The following is a 22,050-nucleotide window of genomic DNA, read 5'->3' on the forward strand; positions in this document are numbered from 1 at the left end:
GAAGATTTGCATACTTTTAGAAATGCTAGGATATTACTGAATCAAACCAGTTTTCTTTTAGGATTTGCAAGGAGTGTCTTCTAGAATAGGGAAGTTACATATCTATGGTTATTTAGTTAGGAACTAAACTAAGAACTAAGAGATCCTAACTCAGTCATTATTTATTTTATTTAAGTGTTTATTTCTTATCAGGCAGAAATCACAGGATGATCAGCAGATATTGTAGTTGTGAGGGGAATAGGTTTGCTGGGCTATTAAGACTCATCTTTGGGCACTCTGTTAAGTATCTGAAAGGAAAAATCTGATAGGAGAGTTGCATAATAATAGAGAATGGGTGAAAACAGAAAAATAGAGGTCACACACTCATGATCTTGTCTAAGTTGTGTGAAGCCAGTTGCATCCCAATTCATAAAAAAAAGTTTCCTAAATTTATTCATCTGGCAGAGAGATCCAAATTCAGTCAATGTGCATTTATGAAGTAACCCTAGTATTCTCATAAGGTCAATAAAATTGTTTTCATTTCTTTTCAAAGGACACAAAATATAAAAAAGCCACATCAACCCATCTCACAGCAATAAGTTCCTGTATTAATCCTTTTGTATATTTAATTTTTATACATTTTATGTAATTAGATTACATATAAGCTTTAAAATAAAAAAAACACTGTTTGCTTTTAAACTGCTTTATTAACTTCACAATATATAATGAGCATCTTTCCATGCAATAGGTAAATTCTGCTGACAAAAATCTTACAGACTGCGTCAAAAACACAAACATTCAATTAGAAGCTGGTAACTGGAGACCCCAGAGAATTAATGACATCAGAAGGCTTACAGCGGTACAACACAACATGTTAGTTTAGGAAGCAAGGGTCTCCCTATTGACTTCAGGGAAAACATCAGGATTCAGGGCATAAGGCAAAACTCATCATGATGGTCATGGTGAGGGGGGTCAGTGCTAACTGCACGCAGGCTATGACTCAACTGCCTTTCCCTCAGCTTTTCCATGAGCTGTCTCACCTCCTCCCCAAACCTTTCCATATTCTCTTCTCTCATCCTTGCCTGTGGCTCTCCAAGCCTGTGCATCAGGTCCCATCTATAGTGCAGGATGGGCTGCCTAACACGGAACCGCCTACGATTTCCTCTAGGCACAAAGTATTCACCAGCTTCCAAAGGGAGGGCCAAGGGCTCCCCTTTATTATCATCTTGCTCCTTTTGTTCCTTTTTCTTTGGGGCATTTTCCATGTTGGTATTTTTTCCCACTTGTTCCTCTTTGGATTCCATTACTCCTAGAAGATAAAAGGCAAGAAAATTCATGAATTTATGATGGACATTTCAGCACCGAGGACAGAGTCCCCAACTGCTCATCTTTCACTATTCAGTGTCCTGGATATCGACGTATTTTTTTAATTTCGTTTTTCCCATCTGAAAGGCTTTGTCTGTCCTCTAGGGGGCCTCCAATGTAAGCCCTCCCCTCTCCCTATTGCCCCCCCCCCGTCCCCCCAAACCACCATTTTCCCTATTGATCTATCCCCAGATTTCTGCAGGCAGTAAAATGGAGGAGCAGGGATGGGGAAATTGGGGGGTGGGGTCTAAAATTTGACTTTGCACACCTTCCTCCCCCCCCCCCCCGCCTCCCAGCAGTGCCCCTCGCACAAACCTGGGCCTATCCTTGCCGTCTCCTCCTGCTCCTCCGGATTCTCGCCGCCGGCTGCGCCGCCGCGACTCTTGGTCCGCAGACCTGCAGACCGAGGTGGGGGCACAGGGGGCTGCTGTAGCCAAATGCTCGCCCCGGGTACCCTCGCCATCCCGCCCCCCCCGCGGCGTTCACCATTTTTCCTCGCAGGACTCCAGAGTGCTTTCCCTCTGCTCTTACTTGCTCTGCTGCCCCTCCCCCGAGCCTCAGCCGCCCTGCACCCCGACGCCAGGGCGCCACTACTTATGTGCTCTAGAATGCTGGGGTGTGGAGAAGGCAGGGGGCTCCGCCGCGCTGTCCTCCTGCACCCGCGCTGGGCCTACAAGATGCTGCTGGCTTGGCCGCTACGCGCGGGCCCCAGGGCCCTTACCTGCTCCGCTTTCCCCGGGCCCGTTGCCAGCCCGCCGTGCGCAGGGCAGCGGGGAGCTGGTAGCCAGACGCGAGTGACGACTGCACCCTGGGCTGCGTCGCTCTGCAGCTCTGGGTCACGTGAAGGCTGAACGTCACCAGAGCTCACCCTCCCCCCAATCCCCCCAACACCAACTGGTGGGCAGTCAACAAGACACCCCCCTCCTGTCTGTGAGCAGTGCCCCCACACGCACTGCTGTGTCACTCATCTAGGTCCTCTCCAATCTGAGGCCCCACAAGTGGCATCACCATCTTGTGGTTGGAGTTGGCCCTTCTCTAGTTACCAGGGAGGATCTGTTCCCTTCCCCCTGCATCCCCCACCCCTTAGCTTGGCCTTGGCCTGTTCTGCTTTAATCTCCTAGCTGTATATATGCTTCCTAATAATTTTTGTTTCCTTCTTTTAAAAAAATTAGAATGCCTCAAAAAATGGAAATGAGAGAATTTTATTTTTGAAAGAGATGATTTGCTAGGGGAAGTAAAAATAAAAATTCATTGTTTATGTTCATTTGTACCACACATAAGATGTTTTCTTCTGGGTTCCACTCACTGTCATTTTTAGAACACTCTAGAGTGTTTGAAATTATTCTGGAAAATAAAAAAGAGGGAATATTCCTAACAATCTGTGTTTCTAAAATCATCTGTTAAGTACAATTTCAGGGAGAAGTTCAGTAGTCAGATTATGGGCACTTTATGTAAATAATCTATTTTATTTTCCTTCTGGGACAAATTTCAATCGTTAATAAATGTTTCTGTTTTATTCTATTTTAATGAACATTCATTAAATGCAGAAAAATATTTGCTGACAACTGACATCAACTGCTGAAAATTAATGGCTATTATTATGGGTGATTATGATGATCTAAGCAAAGAAGATTTGTGAGGTTAGGTAGGTTGAAGGATGCAGAGACAGTCAAATCATCCCTGGTTCACAAAAGGTTAGGAAACTGCTATTTCTCCTACCCTTACATTTTAGAGCCTCTGATTGATATAGGAGATTGAAGCATTTGATTCGGTGAATATAGAAATGAAATTAAGTTAGCGTGCATATACAGACAGGGCTTTAATTGGGGCTTCAACTGAAGAGAGAAAACTTGGTCAAGAAATCAGGCTCCTTCCTGAATCAAGGGAGGTTCAAGTTTTTATTGATTTTCTTGGATGGGCTAAAGTTTGGCAATTTTTCATTGGCCAGGGTCGTAATTCTGAAAGATGTTTCTTCTTGCATGAGACTTGTACCACCATGTAGTCACAGTCAAATTGTCCTGGGAACTGTTGAGTTACATGTGTAGGTGATGCCATCATCCTATGCAAACATTCTGACCTTGTAGCTCAATTTGGGACTTATGATAAGGCTGAAGGACTTTGGGTTCTTGGGCTGCTATAGCTGCTGAAAAAGCACAAGGATAAAGAAAACACATACCAGCTCTATCAGTCAATTAACATGTCTACATCCAGGCATGACGGCACATGCCTATAATCCCAGCAGATCACGAGGCTGAGGCAGGAGGATCACGAGTTCAAAGCCAGCCCCAGCAACAGAAAGGTGCTAAGCAACTCAGTGAGACCCTGTCTCTAAATAAAATACAAAAAAGGGCTGAGGATATGGCTCAGTGGTTGAATGCCCCTGAGTTCAATCCCTGGTACCAAAAAAAAAAAAAAAAAGAGTTGAATAGAATCTGAACTAAAATTTACAGCAACAAAGGGTTCAGACATAATATGAAGGCAGAGATATCAGGCCTTTCATCCCATTATAGTGCCACATCAGACATCTCTAGGCCAAAGTGAAGAGTTAGTGTTTTTCAGCAAAAGTGGCCTTCAAGTCCCTGAAAGGTAACCTCGGCAAACATATTATCTTAACCCACATGTTAGAGGTATTATGTGCTAAGTTTTCACCAGGTACTTTGTCTTGTGCCAGCATTCTGTTTCAGTGGTTTTATCACAGTCTCATAAAATGAGTTTTATTGAAAAGAGTACAAGGATAGAGAAGCAACATGCCATGCTACAAAGGGTAATAATTTATTGTGTCCAAGGGCTTATTTAATTGTCCTCACTTCTGTCCAACCATGGTGATCCCTGACTTTTTTCATCATTTCCTATGTTAAAGCTACTGAATTTGTTGCTTACTCTAAAAATATCAATGGACATAAGACCTTAGTAAATACCTTTGTTTTCTTCATTTCTTCCCCAAATTCCCACCTAGTGACCTACTAGCATAGATGGGAGGTTTGTTCCCATATAAAAAAAAACCAAAAAACAGAATGATTCCCATGTACACTTCTGTAGTGAGTTTCCAAGAAACAAGAAGAGTACAGAAGTGTTTGGGGAGAGTGGAGCTCCTAAGTCTGCCTATCCCTCTTTTGTTTTGTTTTTGCAATACTGGTGATTGAACCCAGGAGTACTCTACCACTGAACTACACTCTCATCCCTCCATTTTTTTTGAGACAGGTTCTTGCTAAGATGCTGCGTTGGCTTCAAACTTATGACCCTCCTGCCTCAGCCTCCCAAGTATCTGGGATTACACATGTGCATCATTGTCCCTGATATTCTCCCCCTTTTCACCTACCCCAGTTGGAAGACTTTCTGGAAACTTCCTGCTGGATGTGGAGGTGGAGATTCCTGGGACCCTCACCCTAACTTCCTTACCTCTGGGTCACTGAGGAAGAGCCTAGTCTTGCTGCAGAGTTATTATCCACCAGTGCTTATACCCACCAGCATACCCCTATATGTTTATGCGAGGACCCAAGGAATACTGCCTGCTGGTCAGCCTGAGTAAATTTGGCCTTCTTTCGACCTGGAAGTCTATGGAACTGCTTAAATGTTATTCAGAATTATGTGTGTAGGGAGCAATTGTATATTTACATTTTTGGGAGAGAGGGATTGTTATATTTTGGATCTGGAATGTCCCCAAATGCTCATGTATTAAAGGATTGGTCCTCAGTTGGTGCTACTTGCAGGTGGTAGAAGGTTTAGAAAGTGAGACCTAGTAGAAGGAAGCCACTGGGGTGTGCCCTCAGAGGGTATATCTTGTCCAAGGCCCTTTTCCCTTCCCTCCTCCCACCTCTCTCTGCTTCTTGGTCACCTCAAGGTGAGCAGCTTTGCTCCAACACATACTCTACATCTTTGTCTTACCACAGGCCCAGGATCAACTAAACCAAGTGACCATAGACTAAACCTCTGAAACCATGAACCAAAATAAATCCTTCCTTCTTTTAAGTTGCTTATCTCAGGTATTTTGACAGAAAAATGAAACTAAGAAACATACTTCTTGGCAGATTCTCAAAGAGATACTGTGATTTCTCACCCCTCAGAAACTTTCAGTGTTCCTGATCTACAGGTGATATCCCCCCTCCACTTTTTCCCAGTTTACACTCATTTTCCCCTTTGTTTTTCATCTTACAGTCCCCCCGTTGGCCAACCCAAAAACTTGGCCATCATTCTAGTATCCCTCTACGTTGTCCCTCATATTCAATTAAAAGGAAGTCCAGTTAAATCTCTGCTATAGTTTGTATCTGGAATGTTGAAAAGACTCATGTGTTAAAGGCTTGGTCCCCAGTGTGGTAGTATTGCAAGGTGGTGGAAACTTCAATATATGGGGCTTAATGGTGGGTTAGGTCATTGGGAACATGCCCTCAAAGGGAATTATGGGACCCTGATCTCTTCCTTTTTCACTGTTTTGCTTTCTGGTCATGATCTGAGCATGTTTGCTCTGCCATGCACTCCCCCCATGATGTTCTCCCTCAGAACAACAGTTCTACATGATCATTTAATGAAATCTCCAAAACTAAAAACCAACATAACCCTTTTTATAAATTCATTATTGAAGTATTTATTATAATGATGGAAAGCTAAAAGAGTCTCTCTTTATATCTTTTTTTTCAAAAGCTTTGTGGAAAAATAACATATACTGCAAAATTCATCCATTTAAAATGTACAAGACAGTTGGTTTTAGTATATTCATAAATATATTTTCTCATCACCATAGTCAATTTTAGAATAACTTCTTCACCTCAATGAGAAACCCCGTGTATTTTTGCTATCATTTTTTTACTGCCCCCCATTCTTTCCAGCCCAAAGCCACCATTACCATGTTTTATGTCCTTATATTTTTCCTTATTTTGGAAGTCTGAAGTCAATTTCACTCCTTAGTAGACAACTTGTAAAGCATATCTTATAAAGGGCTATTATCCAAAATATTCAAAGAACTCAACTCAGCAGTAAGAAAATAACCCCATAAAAATGAGCCAAAGACCTAAACACCTAAGTGAAGAAAATGTACAGATGACAAGTAAACATGAAAAGATGCTCCACATAATATATCATCAGGAAAATGCAAATTGAAAACAAGATACCACTACACACCTATTAAAATGTCCAAGATCTAAAAAACAACAGCATTAAATATTGGCAAGGATGTATAAGCAATGTAAAATCATTGGGCTAGGGTTGTGGCTCAGTGGCAGAGTGCTTGCCTAGCATGTGTGAGGCTCTGGGTTCAATCCTCAGCACCATGTTTAAAAAATATAAATCAAATGAAGGTACTGTGTCCATCTATAACTAAAAAGATTTTTAAAAAAGAAATGCAAAATGGCACATTCTCAGCAGAATCCAGAAATAAAGAGGAAATTATCTGGAAAGGATCTGTGGAGAACCCTCTTATCTGATGGCATGTATCCACTTGATATATACTAGAGACTTACAAGGTTTTTGAGAATAATTTTCTCACCAAAACCACTACTAGACAGGTACATGGCACACTCCTGTAATCCCAGCAGTTTGGGAGGCTGAGGCAGGAGGATTGCAAATTCAGAGCTAGCCTCAGCAAAAGTGAGGTGCTGAACAACTCAGTGAGACCCTGTCTCTAAATAAAATACAAAATAGGGAAGATGAAGTGGCTCAGTGGTCAAATATCTGAGTTGAATTCCCCGTTACCCACCCCCCAAAAGACAAAACAAAACAAAACAAAACAAAAACACTACTAACCTTACCTGAAAGGAGGACAAATTAAAGGAAGGCTGTTAGACATAAAGAAAAAGGAAGGATTACTCTCAGACCAGAGCTACAGCTATAAAGGCAGAGGTCAGAGAGGGTCATCTCCACAATCCCAGAAATCAAAGCATCAAGCCACAGAGGATAATTCTTGGGTCTTGAAACCTAATAGAATTTTCCTGGATTGATTTAAAACTTTCTTGGGACTAGTGAATTCTTTAATTCTCTCAGATTCTCCCTCTTAGAATGGGAGTGTTTATCCTATGCCTATTCCATCAGTGGACAGATCCTTCCTTGATAATCTCATAACCAGAATTTTCTGGTTTAAATTTCACTTGCACAGATGGAGAATTGTTCCCCTTCATATATGATAGAGTCTCACCCAAACCTGATCTAGATACTTTAGATGATGCAATTTGGGACTTCGGAAGCCATTACTTTTTTGTGGTGCTGGGAATCAAACCTGAACTTTGCACATGAAAGTGCTCTACCACTGAACTACACATCCAACCCTAGTTGATATTTAGATGGTATATTTTACTTAATAGTTGATACCAAAATGTATGAACTTTCAAATAAGGCAGGATTTAGGGAATGCATTTTTCACATGAGACAGATGAGAATTTTCACAGGCCAGAGGACACAATGGAGGGTATTGAAAAGTGATCTCCAAAAGATATGCACATATGTAGCCTCAGAATGTGACCTTATTTAGATATTAATAGATTAAATCATCTTATATTAATGTAGATCCTATATCTGATAATAGGTGATCTTTAAAGGAACAGAAGAATGGAAGACACGGAGAATGTCATGTGAAGATAGAGGCAGAAATATGAATCATGCTACCACACCTATAAAATCACCATTAACAACCAGAAGCTGAAAAGCCAAGAAAGGATTCCCCCTAGAGCCTCTGAAAGAAGCATGGCCTTGCTTACACCTTGAGTTTGGATTTATGACCTTCAGAACTGTGAGAAAATAAATTCCTGTAGCTTTAAACCATCTAGTTTATGGTACTTTATTAGAGCAGCTTTAAAAAAACTAATAAAAATATATGATACATGCTTGCACATGTACATACATACATACAAATGCAATGTATTTTTCTGAAAATAGCAATTTAATTTCCTTTTCTAAATTAGTATCTTAACATTCACAGTTAATGTTTTCATAGTTTTATGGTTGAACAGAGTTTCATAGATTTTGTGATTATTATCGTTGCTTCTAATGGCAATTCAAGGTTAATGTCAGTTACCTTTCTCTCTGCCTTTTCTTTACTTATCAAGGATATTAACAGTATGACAGTTCTTATATGTTGGCATTTTTTTTCATAGGATTCCATGTGCTCTTTAATGCCATTTCCCCTGAAAGGGGTTGTTCTTAAATTTGTATGGCTAAGAAACTAATACTTCTCTGCATAAAACTATCTAACTAATGCACTAGGGACCTAGAACACCAGTGGCCAAGTTTAACAGTGTTAGAGAGCACTTCCAGCCTAGAAAGCCACACAGCTCTTTGGGGCACAGCTCTGGTCTAAATGTGGGTCCAAAATTTGAGTCTCTACTCCACTCCTTCCCAGGAATTGCTCCTTCTGAGTATCCGTTTCTTTCTCTGCAGAACTTAGAAAGTAAAGCCTGTCTCAAATGGATTTTTGCAGGTTTAACTTAATGGACAACATCATTCTTATTAAGAAAATAAACAGGCATCCTGGGAGGTGGAGCAAATGCATGGAACACTTGACTCTTTGGATGCATGAGAGTTAGCCCTACAAGTTAGAATCTGGCTTTCAGTCACAACCAGGTCAGTCATAGAGAAAAACACATACTAGAACAACAAATGCAACAAAGATGAAGAAGATAAAGATGACAACACCCAGGAATTTCCTCTCAGGGTTTTGTACTTAAGATTCAGGATCAATCTTTTTGAGGGTCTCCTCTGGGACCATGCCCTTTACCTACAGGAAGTGAAGAAAGGAGTTTGGTGATCAGCAGAGCCAGAAGTCAATGGCCTCATCCTCAGGCCACCTGGCTTTTGCTCACTTGGCCTGAATCCTCAAACCTCACCTTGGGCATAGTAAGAACTTGTGTAGCTCTGATGTAGTCCCAGTGGTTCTCTTCAAGGTATCTGGGGTAGAGAAAGGATAGGAGACATCCATTAGGACCCAAGAGGAGATACTCCAATAACACAATGACATTTCTAATCTACATGTCAAAAACATACCTCCATGTGTAGTGCAACATGTATAGCAAAAAAAAAAAAAAAAAAAAAAAAAAAAACCTCTGTGTCACAGTATGTCACTGGGGAGTTGGAAATCCTGAAAAGTGAAATGTCTTGTAATAAAGGAACAGGGTCTATAGAATTTAGAAGTATCATAAACTTGTTCAAAATAACTAGGTAGCTTACTGTGTAATGGAAGGTAAACATTCAGTATGATATTGAGTGAAATAAAGAACAAAAACCAATTATCTGCAAGTTTCCATAATTCACTCCCCTGATCCACCCAGCAAATATATAATCATTATGTAGACCCAGCACTTACTTCTGAGACCACCTGAGGTTCATCCCAGACCGGACAGAGAAAGCCTGTACCATTTCCTGCTGCTCCTCGGAGAGGGCAGGCACAGAGGTGGAGGAACATGTGGCCATAGGGATGCAGAAGGGGCTCTGGTTCCCCTGGGGGCTAGGGTCCCGCACAAATAGCTTATCATTGATGATGCACAGGCTGAAAGAGAAGCAGACCCTCAGTTGACTAGAAAGATGTACAGCCCCACTCCCTAACAAAAATCTTCCCCAACAACAATCCTGCTACCTCTGCTCAGCAACCAGATGCCTTACATATCCCCCAACTGTGCCCAACATTTTTTGGCTGGTATCATTTAACATTCTCCCAGAGGCCAACTTTGAAGATTGTCAACAAGCTTACATGATTTATAGACTTACCTATGAATCAGGAATAATTTTACACTCACATTTGCCCCTTACAATATTAGAAGGGAGTGAAAAATGTAATCACCGTTTTCAGAGAAAGACACTGAGTTACAGAGAGGTCATATGACTTGGCCAAAGTCACAGCAAGTGAGTACTGCATCAGGAAAGAACTGAAGCACTTGACTATACTTTGGGTTTTCAATGACTGCACCACCACATTCCCACACCTACAGGCTAAGGCTCAGTAGAGTGTTCCCACTTACAATATAGCACTTACCTGGAATTGCTTCCAGGAATAGCGATGAAGGTTCTGATGAAGGCACGAACAGAGCCCTGGGACTTTCCTTCCACTTCAAGGACAACAAACAACAATACCCCCTTAAAGTTGTACGTGATTTACAAGCTTACACAGTGTTTCCCAGGGAAGGTATTATGCTGAAGGGACCAGAACCAGAAATTGTTCACTTGGAGTCACAAAGTTCTGGCAGAAATGGGAGGGCAATAGTAGAAACAGTCTACTCCCTGCAATGGGTCCCCTAATATATGTTGTGAAAACCACTTCAAAAGTTCACTTGATCTTCATCTCACACCTGCCTAAGAGATGGGTTCTACTAGCCCCATTTTAAAAATGGCAAAAAAAGAGAGGTCAAGTAGTTGGTCCAAGGCCACAGAATAAGGACCTGGGAGGAGAGCCATGGAACCCCACAGCCTATGTCCCTAACACACACCGGAGCTGTGGGGCAGACAGGCACGGACCACGTTCAGACCAGGATGCTTTGTGGGCAGAGTGGGAGCACCGAGGGAAGAGCCCCCAGGGAAGAACAGGAAGGAAAGGCCCAGAATCAGGGAAGCTGGGGGAGTTCTGAGAGGGTGCCCACCCAGGGGAGGGAGCAGCAGGTGATCCGAGGGGGTTGTATAGACACTCACCTTCCTTGAACAAACCATTCACAGAGAAGCAGAGCATTGTTTCCTGAAAGGGGGCAATGCAGGAACTCAGGATCTGCTTAACCTCCTACCCTCCTCCAGCTTTCTGGTCCCACCCCAGGGAGGAAGCAGGTGCTCACCGTGTGGAACCACATGTCCACCACAAAGGAGCTGAGGTCATGCCGAGTCTTGGGCAGCACGCAGAGGGTATCCAAGATGTCATGTTTTGTGTGCTTCAGTTGCTTCCACTGGTCTGTAGAGGACAGGACAAGCAAAGATGAGGGGGGCTGCCATACCCTTGCCCCTGACCCCCATGACTGACCCCTTCATACCCCCTTATGCTGCTGCCCAGTCTTCCCCATCACACACTTACAGGAATCCTTGAGCTTCTTTATATCCCTGTTATACTTGAAATACTCACAAAAGCTGTTCCTAGGAGAAAAAGAGGAATAAGAGTTGTAGGTCTAGCTGGTGCACATATTTCCAAGAGCTGGACTATGTCTGCTGGAGATTCACACTACCATAGACCAGAGTCTGAGCTGTGATACTCACAGGGCTGGATCCTTGGGGTTGAACGGAATGGTCAGAGAGAAGCAGGCCTCAATATGATAAGTGCCCAGGAGACTCTTTCGGTCTCCATAGTCATAGATCAAGTAATACCTGCAGGGGAGCAAATGAATAGTCTATTTCTATGGTTTGGACCCCAAATGAGACTTAAAAGTTTCATCAAGCAGCCCTATGATAATATGGCCTTACTTCCCTCATCCCCCAAGTCCAGAGAACCTCAGAGGGACTTACTGCTGTAGGAACTGTAGGACCAGATTCTTCAGTATGTCAGATCCAAAGAAACTTCCCTGGAATAAAATGAACGTTTGGGATCATAGCTATTATGTGCTCTTTGTGTACCACCTAAAACCCTGCATGAGCCTCTCTCTTCACCTTGCAAGTTGGTAACTTCTTGTGAGCTTCAATGCCACATAGAGTTGGTCTAGGTGACTCCTGCCCATCCTGGGGAAGGCAAGAGGAGGCATCAGTACAGGAAAAGGAAGTGATGTTGGATGGTTAAAGAAAGGGATGAGTCCAGGAGAGGGTTAGGTCACAAATCCCATGTGAAAAGGCCATGGAAATGATATGGACAGAACCACAGCTAGGGTCATGGCAATGGGTCCCTGTGTGAAGAAAGGTCAGAGCCTTTGTAAAGTTCCCATATGGGTCTGTACTGCCTCTCCATATACCTTTGAGGTTTAAGTGTCAGATCCAAAAATATGAGTTGGGCAAGACCTAAAGGGTTTCAGGGCAGGTTGGAAACAGCATAAGTTCCCATTAGAGGAGTCAATGAGAAAGGAGCAAACTTACCAGACATAATAACTTGGGAAACAATTCCAGGATGGAGCTATCAAAAATCAAGATAAACTGATTTAAAAGTCATACAATGTATGTGTATATGGAAGTATTACATGGTACCACATTAATATGTGCAAATTAAATGTTTATGTGTCAGTTGAAATAAATGACTAAAGATATTTAAAATCAAAACAAAATAGACAAAAACAATTGAAACTGTATAACTGCCTTTCCTGTTGATTGACACAGAGAGAGTTGTCTCTCCTCTAGCTCTCCTCCCTTTCCTTCTCCCTGGGAGCTCCCACCTCCACTGCCATGACCCATTTCACAAGGGCCACGACAAAGCTGCATTGAGGCTCCAGGGCTTCCTTCCCCTCCATGCCTCCCTTACCTTCTTCCTGATCCCCAGGAAGGCTCTGCAGGGAGCAGGGAATGAGGTGGGAGCCCAGGGCTCTGCTATCTTGCTGGATATCCAGCATTCTGTGGGGCGTGGCATGACCTGGCCAGGCCAAGTCCAAGTCATCTCCCTGACCCACAAAATGCTGGAGCAGTGGGGTGAATAAGGCAGGGAGTGGAAGGAAGGGATATGGCGACCAAAAAGGAGTGAAGATAGGGGAGGGAGAGTTGGGGGAGACAAAGAAAAGTAGAGACAATGAGAAGCAAAGCAAATGGTAGGGGAAGATGCTCCACCCCGGTGCTGGAGGTCAAGGCAGAAGTGAGAAGAAACCAGCTGCCCTACTGCAACCCATTCCTTCACCTGCCCCTGGCTGGCCCTGGGGCCCCAGGCAGGAATGCAAATATGTACCTGCTGGGCTGGGGCCCACAGGATGCAAGTTCAGCCTCTGTCTCCTGTGTGGGCCCAGAGGGGGCCAGGTATGGGAAAAGGAGCCGCCCCCAGGGGAAGTGTCATTCCCAGTACCAATAGTGAAGAATCAGGCACCAGCTCAGCATGTGACAGAGGGTCTGTGGCCCCCTCTTATGAGCACCAGGTTCCCTCATGGTGGTCCCTGTGCACCTGTGCCTGTCTGAGTCAGTGTCTTGCCCAAGGAAGCATCTTGACTTGGGCTACCCAGGGCTGCTCTGAGGGACCAGGTTAAATGTGGGATGTGGAGTGGGGGAGGGAGCAGCAGTGCCCCTGAGCGGACTGTGCTCCTCCTCCTCCTGCCCCTCCTTTGCCCTCTGCCTTCCCCTCCTGTCTTGGGAAGGCCTCTGCTCGCTGTCAGTGGCCCACCTCTGGCTCCTTGACTCAGGGAACCCATGTTTCTCCCCAAGGAGAAAACAGTTCCCACCAATGACCTAGAGGAACAGATGTTGTGATGGTAGCCACCTAGAGCCTTGGCCCTTGGCACAGGGCATGAAATCTCCATGTCAGCCTGGGACAGGTGGGGAGAACTTTGTGGAGCGAAAGAAGGGACCTTCTCAGGATAGGAAAGGAAACTACTCCTATCCCAGGAGAGCATGCTGGAGGAGGCCAGGTGCAGAGAGGTGGAAAACATACACCAGACCAGGTGAAAAAGGAAGCAGGTCAGAAGAGGCAAAGCAGACCTGTGGGCACAGCTGGAGAACACAGACATAGGAGAGGGTGGAGCCTGTGGTCCTCCCAGAGAACCAAGGCTGCCTCCTTCTGCAAAAGGACACATCAGGGGCAGCTGAAGTCCCAGTGGGTAGCAAAGGTTACAACTGACTTCATGTTGTTGGACTTATCCAGGAAGGTGGTGCACAGAGAGTTTCTGTCTGCACACATCTCTTCTGGTTCCAGCCCTTTCCCGCTGTCCATCTTCCCTGCAGACTTCACCTGTAATTATGTGGAGGAACACATGAACTACGGAAAGAGAGGTGAAGGGCCCTGCATCCCCAACTCCCTTTTGTGCCAAACAATCTACTTCTCTGCCTCTTGTCACCACCCTGATGAGTCCTTCCACTTTTCCTTCAAATAGTGATCTGAGTCTTACATCTTACCTTACTTTTGGAGACATTTGGGTTTTCAATACTGAGATCCTTTGGCATAGTATCCATCATGCCAACCAGCTGGTAGGTTGGCAAGGTAAGCTATGATGAGGAAAGAGTTAGAGTTAGGGCTCTAGTGGGGAATATCTGAGACCAGTCTGGCTGCTAGCTAACCTCTCCCACCCTCAATAACATCATTAAGCCTAAGGTCTCACATTGGGTTTGTTCTCTTCAGGAATATTCAAGGAAGTAACCATGTGCTTTCTAGGATTCGGTGCCATTTCAATAGCGTGGGTCATCAAGTCTTCAGGAAGCAAGAGGTGGGAATCAGAAGGCTGAGAGGAGACCAGCTGGCCCAATTCCAACACCAACACTTCCCCAAGTGACAATCCCTAAATATCCCTCCCAGGCAAACCCATCTGCCCTCCTCTACCCCAGAATTACAGCCATCAGCCATACTTGGTTCAACAGGGGGTCTCTGAATGTCAAGAGCTTGATGGGAGGCATCACATTGTTTGTTCATGGTTAACTGCAAAGTTAAAGATGGAGTTCAGTAGCTCTGAGGAGAGGTAGTAGGGCAATATACGGGGAAGACAGAGGGGGTATGGCTGTTGGTGCACAACTTGTTTTGAGTCTACATTACCTTCACTTGCTCTACCTTTTCTGACTGCAGATCCTTAATAGAGCAGGGTACCTCAGAAGGAGTGACAAAGATTGATATCTGCAGATAACACATGAGGAGCTGGGTCTGCACCAAGAACTTTGAACCCCAAGAACAAGGTATCACCCCTGGCCTGCCCTCTTGCCCCCTTGATTGGCTCTGGTTATCCCCTTGACACATACCTTTTCATTATCGTCATCCCGAATCTTATCACCAATATTCTTCAACGCGAAGGCAATGCTGGCATTCTCAACAAAGAACTGGGCCTGCATTTTCTCATAGTGAAACTACAGTGACAGTGGTGAGAAAAATAGAATGTGAAGTCAGAATTGCTGCTCTTCCAGCCTTCTTCTGTCCTGTTTCCTCTTATACCCCTTACTTTTATCTCTTACCTCAACCGGAGTAAAAGGGAGACTGCACTGGCTCTGAATCAAATTCAGCAGCCACTTCTCTTCATATTTTATGCCAAATGGAATCTAGGAGCAAAAAAAAAGATGGAAACATTAAGTTTAAATACAAGCATGTTTCTTTCAGACCATTTTCAGGCTTTAAAATAATTTCTAAAGATAGGACAAATTCCATTATTTTTAGCTTTTATATCAGACATGGACTTCTTAAGTATCTTTTTTAAAAATTCAGATAGTTTTCTTCAAATAAAAAATGTCAGATATCTAATATGAACTAACTTGGTAAATTCCCAAGAAATCTTACCCAAGGCAGATCTGGCCTGCCTCCTTGTCAAGGACCCCAGAGAATCGAATCAAACACATACATACACACACACACACACACACACATTAAATTTTTGCCAAACAAGAATCTGGTGTGGAATTGTTCAATCTCCTTAGTGTTAGATTTTTTCCTTTGCTTATATGCAACCATTTCTATTCTCCCTGCAGTCACCTTGTCCCCTTTATATTCTCTCTCTTAATCTGCCCTTACATGACCCGGGATATTAACTCTTAGTGATAAAATATAAATTACCAATTCCCCTGCACCCAGAAATGAACCTTGCGTCCTGATACAAGTCCAATACAACTGTCCCCATTCTTCTTCTGGATATTTGGTCCATTTTGCCACAACACTCACTGTGATCTTGAACCAGCTCCCCAAGGTTCCATTCTGCCTGTTTCCCTCGGTTCTTCGCTCTGGAGGTTTTTGCACCCTTTCCGTATTACCATGGGTCTGGTCTTGTTTGTATAAATTGCTTCTCCAATGATGGGATGGGATGACATAGGGAGTGCTGTGGAGAAGTGAAGAAAAAGAAATAATCCCTACTGCTTAGACAGTTTTCCATACATATTTTGCTGCTTGGTACCAGGATTATGAAAATTTGCTGAACCTTTAATCTGAACCTATCATTTCTCACTCTTCCAGGTTGGAGACATGAAAGAATTACATATTTAACTACAGGGTTATATATTTCACTGGATGGTCTATTCTAGCCATACTGATGACTGGTCACTTACTATCTAACTCCAGAATCCATGTGGGCATCACTCATGGCTGAATCTCCTTCTTGCTGCTGGTGGGATGAAATATTCATGGCAGCACTGACTGGTTCAGACCAATTTGGAAATCTCCTTCGAAAAATACCCCAGCATCTTGCTCTTCTTTGAAGGGTATTAGCTTGGGAATTGTGACCTTATATTGAAAACAACACATCAGTGGTAAATGCCAGAAAAAGTTCTGGGAAAATATAATAGCATATGAAGAAATATCACTGTATTTTATAATCTAAAAAGAAATATATAAGTCTGGAGATGAAGCTCCATGATAGATCACTTGCCAATCATAGGTGAAATCAGGTGATTCCAGTCTCAAGGTGAGGGGTGGGGTGAAGAAAACAGGAATGTATCATAAGCCAGAATGTGATCTGTGATGTTCTTATTCCATACTTTGCCCTTTTCAGTTTGGGTAATTTGGACAATTTGTTTATTATCTCTCTTATCTCCTTCCTCTTCTTGAGGAGATAGATAAAAATCTACCCTGAGGGATGAGGCTGCAGCTCAGTGGTAGAGTATGTGTCTTGCAGTTGTGAGGCACTGGGTTCAGTCCTCAGCACAATATAAAACTAAATGAAGATATTAAAAAACAATCTACCCTGAAAGTTTGCTGTTATGGTTCAAAGATAAAAGCCAAGTTCCCTTCTTGAAAGAACTAGAAAAATGGAAAATAAGATTGAATACAGAGTAAATATTAGTTATACATAATTATGGAGAATTGTAAAAGAGAGGAAAGCAGGAGATGTAGTAAGTGTATCTAGCACATGTTTACTTTGAGTGCCAGAAATCAGGAAACAATAGAGAAGCAGCATATGAAGAAATCTTCCTTAAGAAGTTTCTAAGAAATAACAAATAAAGTCACTATAAAAACATTAATAGAAAAAAAGCGTATTTTAAGGGATAACATTGCTTATCAGACATTTCATAATAATGTTCTTATAACAAAAACTGAATTAAAATTGGCCAGAAGACTCAAATCAAAGGAAGTATTTAAAGGTTCTTTATATAGAAAAGAATATGATCCCAGATGGAGGATCATTGATTCAGGGAAGGAAAATGAGTGACATTTGTGAATATGGAGGCAAATCTAAGTGAATATTGATTATATAATACAATGATAATTTCTTTTGAGTGTTTTTTATCTATACGTAATTAAAATGTATGATAATAAATAGGGAGGGTTAATAACATCACAGTGTTCCAAGGTCCCTGCACTGTTTGAGAATTTGCAAAAGAACTAATTATTACATTAGACCACTATGGGGCAAAGATGTACATTGTAATCCTAAGGGCAAACACTGTAAGGATGGCCAAAGAATGTTTATTCAGCCAAATATTATAAAAATTTAATAGCTACAAATTTTAAACACATCAAAGGAAAGAAGAGGGCAAGAACTCAGAACAGGCAAATGTGTATATAGATTATTATTGTCTATTTGATCCAAATTATATCTTATAATTTCATAAAAGCAGAGTAAATTAAATACCCTAAATTGATATATGGAGAGAGTCACATTACATAATATTTCATCAAATTTTCCTTAAAAGAAACATGATATAAAAATTTTTAAATAAATACATGGCAAAATATTCTCACGTATATGTAGAAACTAAAAAAGTTGACCTCATAGAAATAGAGAATACAATGTCAGGTTACCAGTGCCTAGGAAGGGTGCAAAGGTCTGGGGTTGGAGAAAGGACAGTTAATGGGTCAGGGGTACAGTTGGATAGAAGTAATAACTTCCAATGTTTTATAGCAATGTGGGGTAACTGTGGCTGATGACAATTGTATATTTCAAAATAGCTAGAAGAGAGGATTTTGAATGTTACTTAAGGAAATGATAAATTTGAGGCAATGGCTACACCAATTACCCTGAAGTGATCATTACACATTGTATAAATGCAATGAAATATCATGGGAAAATATACTATCATGTATAACTAAAAAAATCAAATTTTAAAAATAAAAATAGGAAAAAGGAAAAACAACTCTGCACATGAGAAAAGTAGATTATGTTTCTGCTAAACAAAGATATGTGGTATGTAAGGTTTGTTTTTTGTCAAGGAAAAAATAAGAATAATTTATGTTTGAAATTGGAATTAATGGGCTGGGGTTGTGGCTCAGCACTAAAGCGCTCGCCTAACACAGGCGAGGCCCTGGGTTGGATCCTCAGCACCACATAATAATAAATAAATAAAGTTATTTTAAAAAGGAAATTTGAATTACTGATTGTCTTAGAATCAGCAAAAAATAGGAATGAAACTCAACAGAAATATAGATTTCTGAAAAACTAATCTTGAATAATAAAGTATATGCATAGTTAAGCTAAAAAATACTGTACACATAAACATGTACAATTATTATATCAACTTTTGGTAATACAGGGAATGAAACCCAGGGCTTCACACACTAGGAAGTGCTCTACCATTGAGCTATATCCACAGTCTAAAATGTTTTTTTAAGTAATGAAAAAAACAATAAACCATTCTATCCATTCACTAACTGAAAATCTGTATAGCTCTACACTTTAATGAAAAAATAATTAGAGAAAATAGGGAGAATTCATAAGGATAAAGGATCAATTCAACAGTAAGATATTAAAGATTTTTTATTTTTATGCATGAACACAGAGCCAAAATATACAAATAAAAAACTGGTTAAATGGTGAAATGAATACATTCACAGTTTGGGGGAAATTTTAACACACTTCATTGAATAACAGATACAGCCTGCAGACAAAAATTCACCTATTTGGTGAAGATTTAAATAATATAAGTAACAAGATGGGCATGTTAGTACATGCCTGCAGTCCCAGCAACTGCAGGAGGCTGAGGCAGGAGGATCACCTAAGCCCAGGAACTCAAAGCCAATCTGATAGTTAAACCTCATCTTAAATTATTTTTAAAATCTGGGTAACAAATCTACTTAATTGATATGGAAGAATTCGCATAAAAGCTACACATATAATATTCCAGATAGGTCATCTGCTAGCACATAAAACAAGGCTTGGGAAACTTCTATGGGAATAAATACAATCTACCCTGAATGGTTGGTGTAAAAATTCAAGGGTACAGGTAGCTTCCCTGGCCCTCCTCCACCATTAGCTGGAATCCCATCTTTCAAGTGACATTCTCCATTCCTCAAACCCTGGACTTTCCCCTCAAATAGGACAAAATAATTAACTTCAGCCAAGCCAAAGAGAGGTTTTCCATGTGAAAACATAAAAAGTATCTCAGACCTCAATTGACACTTGTCTTTATGAAAAATATCAACCTGGGACCTTGCCACAATCCCCTTTGCATCTTAAAGTTTAGTAAGGTTTCTTATGGATGGGGGAGGGGCCCAGAATACCCCTTGGGGACCTGAGACCAAGGCCTCATGCTGACCAACTCACCCATTATGTGTCTGGCCACCAAAATCCTCACGAGGTCCTTCTGCAGGGAATCTGTGTCGTCTGACAATTTGAATCTCTGAAAGATTGAGGAAGGCTGCTGAGCAAGCTGAGAGCAAGCTCCAACTCACTTTGTCAGAGCCAGACTAACAAGATGGAGTCTTTACAGGAAGTTCCATCCCCAAGGGCGTAGAGAGGAGAGCCCTGGGGCCAGAGGAGACTTGACTTCCTGTTCTCACTGCCTCCTGAGTTTACTACCAGCCTCACACCCAGGGAGCTGTTTCCAATTGAGCCACCTCCTGCAGAGGAAGCCAACTAGAAGGTTTGAGGCCCAGCTATGTGTTGCTACAAATACAGGGAACTCTGCATTCCAGTCTCTGTGTTGGTTACATTACATTGTATTCCTTCATTCTGCACCCAGAGAACTTTGAGTACCCACTGTAGGATGGGCACTGTACTTGTTACATTACACGTTGTTTTGCCACCTATTTCTCACAAAGGGGCTCTGATTTCAAAATCACCAGCTTTCTAAAGTTGTTGAGACTTAACAGGTTCAGGAGCTTGTTTCGAGTCACTCAGATGCTACCTGGAGAAACAGAGTGTAACTAAGACCCATATAATGGGGGTGACCCCTCCATAAACAGCTTTATTAAAGTCATGTAATATGTGAGGCTCTCCTAAGTTAGGGTAAAGTAACAGAATGTTCTGAAAGTAGTTAAATGGCTGGATTAACTGCTCTATAGTTCTGGAAGTCTCAGGCCAGAGGGCTTTTGTAAGAGGAAGGGAAAATAGGGAGGGCCAGGACTTAAGTGCATCAACCATTATTTTTTCTAGAATTTTATACCTTTTGTTGGGTCTCTATATCCTGAGAGAGGAAGTCTAGCCCCTGAGTGAGCTGAAAATAAATCTGCATATGAGAATGTGTAAGCATTTGGGTGAAGGAAATTGTTATCATTTGGATGTGAGGTGTTCCTCAAAAGCTCCTGTGTGAGACAGTGCAAGAAGGTTCAGAGGAGAAATGATTGAGTTTTAAGAGTCTTAACCCAATCAATGATTTAATCTCCTGATAGGGATTAACTGAGTGGTAACTGAAGTGGTAGAGTGTGGATGGAGGAGGTGAGAATTGGGGCATGGCTTTGGGTATATATATTTATATCGGAGTGTAGACTCTCTCTCTCTCTGCTTTCTGATCTCAGTGAGCTGTTTCCCTCTGCCACACACTCTGCCATGGTGATCAGCCTCACCTCAAGCCACAAGGAATGGAGCTGGCCTTCTATAGATTAAGACCTGAAACCATGAGCCCTCAATTAACCTTTCCTCCTCTAAAGTTGTGCTTGGTGGGTCTTTTAGTTGCAACAGTGAAAAAGCTGACTAAAACAGAAATATAAGACAGAAAATCACACAATCAAAAAAACAAACTGCTGAGTCAAGAGTTTACATTTTTAACTTTTAAAAACATATTTATTTTTTAGTTATAGGTGGACACAATGTCTTTATTTTATTTTTATGTGGTGCTGAGGATCGAACCCAGTGCCTCATGCATGGTAGGCAAGTGCTCACCTCTGAGACACATCCCAGCCCTTAACTTTTGTACACTAGTGTATTAGTCAATTTTTTGTTGCTGTGACAAAAAACAGCTGGGACTGGCATGCCCTACCATGTCAGATAGGGCCGTGGACACTAGCTCTGAAATCACCACCAAGGACTTAAAGGAGAAGAAGGAAGTTGTGGAGGAGGCAGAGAATGGAAGAGACGCCCCTGGTAATGGGAATGCTAATGAGGAAAGTGGAGAGCAGGAGGCTGACAATGAGGTAGATGAAGAAGAGGAAGAGGGTGGTGAGGAAGAGGAGGAGGAGGAAGGTGATGGTGAGGAAGAGAATGGAGATGAAGATGAGGAGGCTGCGGCAGCTACAGGCAAACGGGCAGCTGAAGATGACGAGGATGATGATGTTGATACCAAGAAGCAGAAGACTGATGAGGATGACTAGACAGCAAAAAAGGAAAAGTTAAATAAAAATAAAAGGCCACCGTGACCTATTCACCCTTCATTTCCCATCTTAGAATCTAAATGTGGTCACTTTTCAGAAGAGAGGCCCACAGGATCGCCCACCACGGGCAGTGCCACCCGCAGATGACATGTGCTCTTTACCACTCAACCAAAACCACAAAGTGAATTTGCAACAGGGGAGGAAAAAAGAACCACAACTTCCAAGGCCCTGCTTTTTTTCTTAAAAGTACTTTTAAAAAGGAAAATTTGTTT

The 22,050-nt window shown here is 42.1% G+C and overlaps 2 protein-coding genes and 1 pseudogene across 2 annotated transcripts; 1 reads left to right on the forward strand and 2 right to left on the reverse strand.

Annotated features, from left to right (window-relative positions):
- Positions 1–905: 905 nt before the first annotated feature.
- LOC113175801 (protein BEX1) lies at positions 906–1,283 on the reverse strand. Its single transcript, XM_026380141.2, has one exon. The coding sequence runs from the start codon at positions 1,281–1,283 to the stop codon at positions 906–908; it is 378 nt and encodes a 125-aa protein (XP_026235926.2).
- A 7,706-nt stretch (positions 1,284–8,989) lies between these two features.
- On the reverse strand, positions 8,990–19,797 carry Nxf3 (nuclear RNA export factor 3). The gene is made up of 20 exons (XM_077793627.1): positions 19,794–19,797; positions 16,363–16,537; positions 15,983–16,136; positions 15,286–15,369; positions 15,076–15,180; positions 14,876–14,953; positions 14,692–14,761; positions 14,448–14,536; positions 13,971–14,080; positions 12,298–12,334; positions 11,881–11,949; positions 11,740–11,795; positions 11,494–11,601; positions 11,315–11,373; positions 11,082–11,194; positions 10,945–10,987; positions 10,295–10,367; positions 9,629–9,811; positions 9,153–9,213; positions 8,990–9,043 (listed from the first exon to the last, which is right to left on the reverse strand). The coding sequence occupies exons 1-20, from the start codon at positions 19,795–19,797 to the stop codon at positions 8,990–8,992; spliced, it is 1,725 nt and encodes a 574-aa protein (XP_077649753.1).
- A 1,651-nt stretch (positions 19,798–21,448) lies between these two features.
- Positions 21,449–21,778, forward strand: LOC113176344 (prothymosin alpha pseudogene; annotated as a pseudogene).
- Positions 21,779–22,050: the final 272 nt, after the last annotated feature.

The sequence above is a fragment of the Urocitellus parryii genome, chromosome X (genome assembly GCF_045843805.1).
Source record: "Urocitellus parryii isolate mUroPar1 chromosome X, mUroPar1.hap1, whole genome shotgun sequence".
Taxonomy (NCBI): domain Eukaryota; kingdom Metazoa; phylum Chordata; class Mammalia; order Rodentia; family Sciuridae; genus Urocitellus; species Urocitellus parryii.